Source organism: Maniola jurtina, chromosome 5, assembly GCF_905333055.1.
Source record: "Maniola jurtina chromosome 5, ilManJurt1.1, whole genome shotgun sequence".
Lineage (NCBI taxonomy): Eukaryota > Metazoa > Arthropoda > Insecta > Lepidoptera > Nymphalidae > Maniola > Maniola jurtina.
In genome coordinates, this window is record NC_060033.1 from 10,400,158 (window position 1) to 10,410,744 (window position 10,587).

The 10,587-nt window shown below is 34.6% G+C and overlaps 1 protein-coding gene across 3 annotated transcripts; it reads right to left on the reverse strand.

The window, feature by feature from the left end:
* Positions 1-1,949: 1,949 nt before the first annotated feature.
* On the reverse strand, positions 1,950-5,598 carry LOC123865221 (gastrula zinc finger protein XlCGF58.1-like). 3 transcript variants are annotated; one of them, XM_045906100.1, is made up of 3 exons: positions 5,490-5,598; positions 5,211-5,363; positions 1,950-4,578 (listed from the first exon to the last, which is right to left on the reverse strand). In XM_045906100.1, exons 2-3 carry the CDS (start codon positions 5,337-5,339, stop codon positions 2,590-2,592), a joined length of 2,118 nt encoding a protein of 705 aa, XP_045762056.1. In that variant the 5' UTR covers positions 5,340-5,363; positions 5,490-5,598; the 3' UTR covers positions 1,950-2,589. The 3 variants fall into 3 exon arrangements, with proteins under 3 accessions (XP_045762056.1, XP_045762057.1, XP_045762058.1); XM_045906101.1 differs by lacking the exon at positions 5,490-5,598 and having other exon boundaries at positions 5,211-5,475; XM_045906102.1 differs by lacking the exon at positions 5,490-5,598 and having other exon boundaries at positions 1,950-4,514; positions 5,211-5,350.
* Between the last annotated feature and the right edge of the window lie 4,989 nt (positions 5,599-10,587).

The following is a 10,587-nucleotide window of genomic DNA, read 5'->3' on the forward strand; positions in this document are numbered from 1 at the left end:
TTTTCCTCAATCTATAGAGGAACGGTTCTTCATTATAAAGAAAAAAGATCTGTTTTTTTAAATTAAAAATAGCACCTGATGTGAAGTGATTACCACCGCCCATGAATTCAAACTACTAAACCGATTTTAATAATTCGGATAAACTTCCGAAAAGCGCATAGCTCCGATGAATCTGCGGTATGATAACGTATTTTGACCTCCTAATCACGAATACCATGACAAAAATTGGCGCAATTGCCATTGAATATACTCGTATGAAAAACGAAGGAGAACCTCTTTTCGTTCGTTGTGCATAATCGCGCATTCCTAACCGATTTAGATTATTATTTTAGGAGGGTGTGTAATGTATGTGTACAGCGGAGTTAGGAACTGTGGAGCATATAAACTCCAACAAACAAACAAAACTAACATTTTTTTACGCTAATTTTCGTTATGATATTCGTAATTAGGATGTCAAAATACGTTACCTACTATGCCTTACAGGTCAAAAAATTGTACGAAAAGACGACAGTTTTTATGGAAAGTAATAAACTGCCATCTATTGCTCAATAGCTACGTGGCGTATTTTTATAGAGAAAATAAAAAACTTCTTACTTTATTAAGTATCTATTTCTACTACCCATAATTATTATTCCTCATTAGACCCTAATTCGGTTTAATGAATTATTTTCCAGAACAGCTTATTACAAAGAAAAATTTATATACTAAAATGATTAACGTCATCTATTGTCGAGTAGGAGTACTATCACGGATCACCATCACTAGGCAAACTTTCCTAATTCCACGGCACTACTTTTCGGTGTTCATCTCGGTAAGGAATATGGATTGAGTTAAGAGGAACCATAATCGTCTGCTAACCGGCACTGAGCCAGCTGTGCAGACAATGACCTAAACCCATTGAGAGGAAACCAGTGGTCAGTAGTGACTCGACGAAGGGTTGATCATAATCATACATCCATAATTTTAGATTTATTAGACTTCAGTAAGGCCAGAGATAAGTTATTACAAGCAAGGTGGATTCTACTACCTATGGATGGAACTTGAGCCTTCGCCTTTCAGACAAGAGGCAACCTCCTCAGGGTTTACCTTGTAGATACACCTTAGGTACACAGATAACAATCCATTCTATTTGGTTCTAATTGGGTAAATGGATTTCATCATCATCATCCTGTGGACTTCCACTGCTGGACATAGGCCTTCCCTAAAGAGCGCCACCACACCCGGTCCTCAGCCTTCCTCATCCAGCCACTTCCCACCAGCCGCTTAATATATCGGTCCATCGTGCTGGAGAGCGTCCCACACTACGTTTGCTTAAAAGCGGTCTCCACTCAAGGACTTTCCGGCTCCAACGGCCATCGCCTCTACGACAAGCATGGCCTGCCCACTGCCACTTCAGCTTGCTAAAAGTTTGGGCTATGTCAGTGACCTTGGTTCTCCTTATTTCGGATCTTATCGCTCAAGGAAACTCCTAACATAGCCCTCTCCATAGCTCGCTGAGCAACTTCGAATTTGTGGACAAGGCCGTTCGTCAGTATCCACGTTTCAGCACCATGTGAGGACGGGAAGGACACACTGGTTAAAGACTTGATTAAACTGGTTAAAATGGATTTGAAAGGTACAAATAAAGAGCCTCAATATTGGTATTTTTCTTTATTTATCTTCTTTTATACTGATATAATGTACATACATAAAAAACTAATTTAAGGGCTTTGCCCTATTACAATGAAACAAAATTGGGATATAATTTATAACTAATTCAATGCGACTTCATCTTCTGTAAATAAGAAAATTAATAATATTAATTAAATAATACTAATAGATAGTATATTTGTTGGTCTAAAACTAATCTATATAGAAGTCACTTCTGCATTTGATTAACCTGTTATAATTACCAGAACATGTGACCCAATGACAAGTAGAGTAGTTAGTTCTATTCCTAATTAAGAATTTGAAACCTTACTTACACAATATTTAAAGTATAAATAGCCCTTCCTCTTTCAGTCTTAATTATTATTAGAGGCCATTTTCAACTTTCTGTTAAAAATATTTTGACTACTAACCTTTCTTGATAAGAAAACAAAACAAAAACACAAAATCATTACTTACTAGCTTAAAACAAAATCATTTTCATGCAAAATTTTTTTTGGGACAATATTATTTGATCCTCTAATAAACCTGGCCTAGGTTCTATTGGGTACTTAATAATACAAAAACACAGTAACAAAAATTCTCTAAGATCAGAATCATTGAAAAAGAGGATCAGTCATTAAGAATGATAACCATTTTGCAAAATTAAAATGATCATTTAAATACATTCCACTTTTTTTTGCATACTAAATCTATGAATATCAATCAGACCTTTGGATAAATTTTTACCTGTCTTCAAGCTAGATTTAAGCCCCCTAATAATATAATCATAATAATATATGAACATTGATGCCAATTCTGCTGTACACAATCTCTGACCTAAAATGACAATGACCCCCTTTTCAATGCTCCTCGTGGAAAACTGTAGCACTAGATTTAGACCTGTCAATTATGTTTGTGTGCAACAGAATTAGCACTTGTTTTATTTACAAAATTAGCTCATTATTCATACTTGTTCCACGGAACATTTTCTATTGCATGCTTCTTTTGTTTGTGCTTTTTAAGATATTTCGAGTCAATGAAGGCCTCGCCACAAATTGTACAGATATAAGGCCGCTCTCCGGTGTGAGTTCTTAAGTGCACAACCAAGTTTCCTTTTAATGCAAAGAATTTCATACAAACTGAACAACCAAACTTTTTCTCTCTAGTGTGAGTTAACTGATGTGTTCGCAAATGTGTTCTAGTCTTGAATCGCAATGAACACAGTTGGCATGGAAACGGTCGCTCGTTAGTGTGGACACGTTCATGCATGATCAACATAGCTTGACTGGCACATCCTTTACCACAAATCAAACAATCAAACCTCTTCGAAGCCCTTCTAAATTTTCCTTCTCCACTGGAATCATCATGATCCATCAGATGTTTACTTTCAACATGTTGATCCAAAGCAGACTCAACTGAAAACATTTTCTTGCACAGTGAACAAGCAAATCCCAACAACTTACCAGCATTGGTCATTATTTCTTGTTTCACCGTCTTCATCAACTCTTCTTTAACTTTTGACCGTCTCATTTTCTGACAATCATCACTAGCCTTATGCGAAGTTAAAGCAATTTTGTTTTCGAACTTAATACCACATTGATAACACGTAAAAGGATTAACATGTGTCAGCCTGTGTGTTTGCATTGTAATTTTTTGATGGAATCGTTTGTGGCAAATTTCACATTCAAAGTCTTTTATACCACTATGTATCATCATATGACGTTTGAGATTATTTTGGTTCGCAAATGTTTTCTTGCACAAACTACATTGAGGTTTTACATTATGGGTGTATTTTATATGTTGAGTAAGATTATTTCTTTTGATGTCCTGGTTACAGAATGGGCATGTTACAAGGAAACCTGTTGAACTGTGAAGTATCATATGCCCCGCTAGGATTTCACCTGTCTCAAAACCTTTACCACATAAGCTACATAAAAAATCATCACCTGGATTATGTTTCACTTGATGAACCTGATACTTGTCCAAATCATCAAATTGCTCGCCACATTCACATAAAAATGTGCCATCGTCTTGTTGTATGACAGTTGAAATATGACTGTCATCTGCATATTCTATAATTAATTCTGAACCATCACATTTCAGTATTTGAAGATCAGATTCATCACCTTCATAGAATATCACCTCTTCAGGAGCTGAATCTTCATCTACAGCTTTCACCATGTGAGGATCTGTTATGTATTTAATAGCTTCATTACCCTTAAGAAGTATCGTCCGTTCAGCGCCAGATGGAGTGAGGATTTTAATGAAATTTTTGTTTTGTAGATTGTTAACTACGTTCCCTGGAACCTCAATAGAGTAACGTTTATCTTGGGAGTCGTCAATTATTGAAAGTGTTTGATCTTGTGATGGTTGGCTTACATCGTTGACATCCATGTAATTATCATCAAAGTCTTGACCCTCTTCATTTTCCAGTATAGTAGCTGGTACATTTACAGAAACTTTTGGATTAAGGAATGACTCAATATTATTCTCAAATGGTGTGCTACTTGTTTTATTGTGAAAATGAATTGAATTGTTTTTGTTATCGACTTCCATTTGATGGTCTTGAAAGTTACTTACATCTTGAGTGTTGGACTCTTTCATTCCGTTATTTGTGGCATCATCTTCATCCTTCTGGTCGTCAGGATTATCAACAACAACAACATAGTAGAAGTCATCATCACTGTCACTCGGTTCCTCTTTTATTATGCTCTCTAGATGCTTCATTGATTCCTTGGCGACATCTTCTATAGTCATATTTGAAGTTGCTTTCATTTGTGTTTCTATACGAGAGAACTGTTCACTTTGACTCGGTTTCATTGGTGTTTCAAGTTGAATTTTCAATTCTTTGTCTACTTTGATACACTGTGACCGAAACTCATATGCTGAAATCATAAGTGAATAACAATTATTGCACAGGTTGTGTGGTAATCCGTCACCTTGCTTCACCTGAAATTAAAAGAAAAGCTATTGAGTATTGTTTTATTTACTGTACTTTACAAGTGGGGAAAATGAAAGCCAGAAGAGCATTCCATATTCTAGCAGTGTCTGTATTAGAAACGAGGAAGCAAATCACTTTGTAAGAGTCCAAGGTACAGTTTGTATATTTAGATGTAGAGGTCATATTATCTAAAACTAATACCTAATAATCAGATTTCAAAAATTCTTTCACAGAGAGATCAATTATTGTCATTCTCTAATATTATTAAAGAAATAAAGTCTAAAGGTTTGGATGTAAAGGGTAATCTCAAAAACTTATAATCCGATTTTGATAATTCTTTCACTGATAACTTCATTAACCCCAAGTACTACAGGCTACGACTATTTCATGCGGACGAAGTCGCGGGAAAAAGCTAAAAAATTAATTATAGCATACTTATAAATAACTTATTATTTATTAAATAGTACCTATTGAACTTGAGTTTTACTTGTTTGGAAAAACAAACGCCAACAAGTTATTTTGAGGTTACATATTGCACTGAAACCAAGACGTAGAAAAATGCTGCACCGGCTAAGGGCAACGCCGAATAAAATTATGATAAGTAATCTATTTTATGGGGTGATAAATAAATAAGGCTTACCTCAACACTAGTTGTTTCCAAAAACTGCTCTCTAAGGTTTTCGTCGTCATTCAAAAGTGACACATCTGTTTCGGGAGACAAACAGCATCGACACAAATTCGACCATGAATCCATCTTAAAATACTTCATACATAATTATGCCACCGGGAAACACTGAAAAAAATATAAAATAAATTCTTGAGGACATTGTTTAACTTTTGACAGTTTTGTAATATCAAAGAGCACAATGGGCACAATTTAATAGATATCCAAATTCCAAAGAGAAAATTATCTACGGACCTTGCCATAAAGACGATCTATTGAAAATTATAGACAACAGAGCAAAGAGCGTATCAAAATGGCGGACGCGACACGCAGCAAGAAATTATCTAGCGTATACCGGATGTTGTGTCATGCGCGTCGGTGATAGAACGAGACAGCGTCATTCCATGTCCGGTAGTTAAAAGAAAATAAAATCGTATTTTGATTTCTTGGCATGATATTGATTATTATTGAAATCAATATTTATTGTATTTATGATGTAAACAATAATCAATATTATATTGAATAGTTTTATTCAACTTTATTAGATAAAACATAGCACTTGACTAAAATACACTTTAGCTCATACTGCCAACTTCGCCAACTTAGACAAGTGAGGCACTACTGTCTACTTCCGACTAATTCTTCAGTTTTTGCTGAAAAAATTGTACAAGTACAATATAGTTTTGTATGATTAAATAGTATTTAGCTATGTAGTGATTTTCAATGATATTCCTACATCTATGTTTTGACTTTTGTTAATATTTTAATCTGTACACAAAGAACCTCCTTGCAAGTTCAGAAGAAGTATACTAGATGGCGCCTCATAAAACAAAATAGCACAGAGACAGAGCTGTAGTACGGACTACGGAGTAGTAACCTACTCTTTGCGGAGTATCATGGGACTGGTACCATGGTACCAACGTACTACGACTTGATCAAAGAATGAACATAATATTATGTAACTAAATGTAATATAGGGTAGTGAACGTAAATTAGATACGAAGCACAAAAATGCCTTTCATTGAGCACAGAGTGACTCCCGTACCCGAAGGATATCAATGAGACCCTATTACTAAGACTGCTGGGATGCAAGCTATCTCAATAGTACCAAATTTTGGTTAAGATCTCTCGCTCGCTTCGCTCGCGCTTTTATTGTATTCTAGTTGATACCCGGAAATGCGCCCGCAAGGATTTATGTTTTTGAAAATCCCCTGGGAACTCCTTGTTTTTCCGGGATAAAAACCTAAGAAAAGTGGAGTGAGTAGGGGAGCTTTAAAACATAAAATTCTGTTATGGCTGAGCTCGTTTATTACTACTTTTTCAAGTAAAAAAAAATGCGCTCTTATTGTATTCTATCTTGTTGTCAAATTAAAAGGTAATATTCCACTAACCAACCAGGTAGGTATTCAGCCCGTCAAGTAGAGTAAAAGTTATTTTTACTCGTGAAAGAAACCAATTCCTGGCTACGGCCACGTCGTGAACCGTAATAACCAGTCGGCAGCCCGCCGAGTTCTCCTTCTAGAATCCAAGCAGACTGGATAAAAATAAATAAAGTACCTATGAATAAAAAAAACAGCTGGACCGGTACCTTGGCTTTTTACCTTGCAATTACTGTGCGTTTGCGTAATGTAAAGTTTTACTTTGAACACCAAGTTCGTATCTCTAAGGGTGAGATTTATAGAGCGCGCTCTGCCTTTGCTTAGACTTAAGACAGAGTTAAAACGAGACAGAGCTATATCTCTCACATAAATCTGTCTCGTTTTAACTCAATCTTAAGTCAGAGCAAAGTCAAAGTGCGCTTTATAGATTTCAGCATTAGTTTAGCTGGATCTCAACCAATCTCAATTCTCAACTGTAGAGTAACTTAGCTTCAAAGCTTAACGCCATCAGTATAACGTATTGTCACTAGACCTGCATATTAAGTTTTCGAAGTTTCAAATCGTACCTTGCCATTTATTTATTAAGATACTAAATGGAAATCGAGTTGATACGAATTTTTATATAAAAATGTAAATTTAATAGTAGGTACTTTTACCTGCATTTAAAATCAAAAATTAATTTCATGTTAGACAACTTGTGTCTCTTATGCTACGTCAGTGACTCTTCCACCTGTTCGGAATGAATATTCTATTGAGAAGAGCCGGCAAGAAACTCAGCAGAGTACCTAATGGGATAGTTAGCAGTGTCTGTCTTTTTTGCTTTTTACACCTGAAATATTTGACCGATTTTAAGGCAATTAAGCAGAGAGCTCCAAGCTCCTCCCGCTCCCGCGAAAATAAAGGATTCCTGCAGAATTTTTAAAAACCTTACCTACTCGACGTTCTACGCCAACGAATTCGTGGTCAGAAGCTGACGTTGTACTGTAGATTTAATAAATTAAGCAAATTATCATAATTGGAAATGGATTTGTCTGTCGTCTGGTTGCCTCTGGCAGTCCGACGTGGGTTGATGGTAGACATACCCACGTGCACAAAACATGTTAATACTATAAACCTCTTTGCGTTTATTAAGTTCATAAGCTTAGCTACTTTGATGCTACTTTTTAATTATTTTTGTTGATATTTAATTGCTTAAAACTCACATACCTAACTGCTTCCGAAAAGTTAAAGCTGCGTGCCTGTGATAGAACCTCTGACCTCCCAAATAGAAACCGGACATTATCACGGCTCTTATATTATATTAAATTATACTAGAGGATGCCCGCGACTTCGTCCGCGTGGATGTGTTGTTGCGTTTGCTGGCGCGCGTGTTGCGACTTTTTGTTTTTTTGTTAGAAGTAGCCGGTTTTTGTGTTCTGCTGGTGTTTATTGGTGGTGGAACTGACTGGGAAGCGCTCTAAAGGGGCGCCGCATGTATGTCGGCGGGCGCCAGCACAGACGAAGTCCATACTTATACATATAGTTTCCCTAACTTGTAAATAACTAAAAACTTGACATTGGCTAATCAGTGTAGAGCCAGACGAGAGAAAAAAAAGGTACAAACTAAAATAAAATAAAATATAGAATTAGAGAAAATGAACACAGCCGGTCGTCCAAAGCTTAAAATAACGCAACAATCTCTATGAACTAAGTTCTCATAAAAATATTACCTTATATTGATTTATTTTTTGAATAGAGTCTGATAACTAATTCAAGGTGAACAAAATCCAAGGGCGATGTGATTACTGACTCGGTACATTTAATATTTAGGAGCTGGTCTTGATTAGGGCTTGTACCTACTCGTGTTATATATATAGGTATACATATAGATAGTTCGAAGCTAAATTTTCTTTTTTAGGAGCTTTTGAATTTCATTTTATGGCAACTAGCTGCTCCGCTCAGCTTCACTTGGGTGAAATTTAATATATACGCTGAAAGTGGCTTTCTTTCCACGACAGAATGATATGCCCTCAGTAGTACTATCGAAACATTACACTTAATAAATAAAACGGACTTAACTTAGTAAATAGAAACGGACGAGGTCTCTTTCCATTTTTGTTTTCCTCGATTGTAAATCTGCCATTTTTGATTCTAATATTTTATCACACTAATATTAGAAAGGCAAAAGTTTGTATGTGTGTATGTGTGTGTGTGTGTATGTTTGTTACTTCTTCACGCAAAAACCACTGGACGGATTTGGCTGGGAATGGAGATAGATAATATCCTGGATTAGCACATAGGCTACTTTTTATCCCGGAAAATCAAAGAGTTCCCACGGGATTTCGAAAAACCTAAATCCACGCGGGCGAAGTCGCGGGCATCGGCTAGTATACTTATAAATCGATTGTGAGACCAAGATAATAACATTTCACTTCGGGAAAACTATACCATTACAATTTCATTGTGTATAATATCCATATGGAATAACGTATCTTTCAAATGGCGAAAGAATTTTTAAAATCGGATGAGTAGTTTTGGAGATTACCTCCTACATCCAAACTTACAAACTTTACATATCGATACAATATAATAATAATAATATAATTAGTGTAGACGTAGGTGCCTATAGTTGATCACTGAAGGAAGCCCTTCTTATTTTGTTTATTAATTAGTTTTTCTGATAGGTAAATCCAATTACCAATTAGGTATAGGCTTAGAGATAGAATAATAGGTAATATAAGGTGAGGTTTATTCAATTTTTGTGAAGATCTGTTGAAGATTTTAGAAGATGAAGTACAGAAATCTTCAATAGCAGTAAATCGCTCGTGATATCATAACAGAAGACTGCACATAATATGCATATAGGTACCTACCTACATAAAATTAATAATATGGTGTAGTAGTACTCCAAGTCACAGCTCGACAGCTTTAATATTGTAGATTTATTATACCTACTGTAATTTTAACCCTTATCTCTAGGTTACAAAAGCAATCCCAAAGAGTAAAAATGTAACGTTCCATTGTAACATTTTTTTAATAAGAGAAACTAGATTATTTTCAGTAAAAACATTGTGAAAGACATAGGTGTTTTATAACCAAAGAATCTTTTGAGTGGCCAAGGAAAGTTAGCTATTGAAAAGGTCGTAATGCTTGTATATAAAGTCTTCATAAACAGCAGTGAAGAGCAGATATTATTTTCTGCAAAATCTTAATAATAATAATAATAATATCAGCCTTTTATTACTGAAAATAAAATTTACATTTTAAAATACAATATTATGTAAGTTATACATGCTTTTTAGGTAAGTTTACATAATTCGAATTTTTAATCTTATAATTACAGTAGCAACAACTATATGTATAATATTTCTTTCCTTTTTTTTTTTCTTAGTGAACACAATTTATTACTATAACAATAACTTCTTAATTTAAATTTTGATTTTTAATCACAATTTATTCTAAATAAAAACTGTTTTTTAATGGAAAAGCTCATTACACCTATATCAATCACATGGTAGGTATAGGCTTATGGGAAGGTACCTATTTATTGTTAATTGTTATCTATAAAAGTTAGTACCTACTAATTTACAATTCAAATTTTATTATTCTTACTAGATAACAATATCATCTTATGTTTTTATTTATAATATTTTAAAAAGCACAATAGATGTTGCTATTACATATTCTTTGCATTACAACAGCATATTGAAGAAGCAATGATTATACATATTATATCTATCTTTATCTATCATATTGTATGTAAAATATACTTATTTAATATTACCATTCTTATAACTTATATTACAATTAAGTACAAACATTTCCCTGTCTTATTTTCATAACGGTAATAATGTAGGTAATATAATTTATAATGCACCTAAGATTCCACTTGCGAGTAATACTTATATAGTCACTTTATGTTATGTAAAAATAATGTTGTTTTATAGTAAATATCTGCATGTATACAGTGTGCTTGTAAGTAAGGATCCTTTACA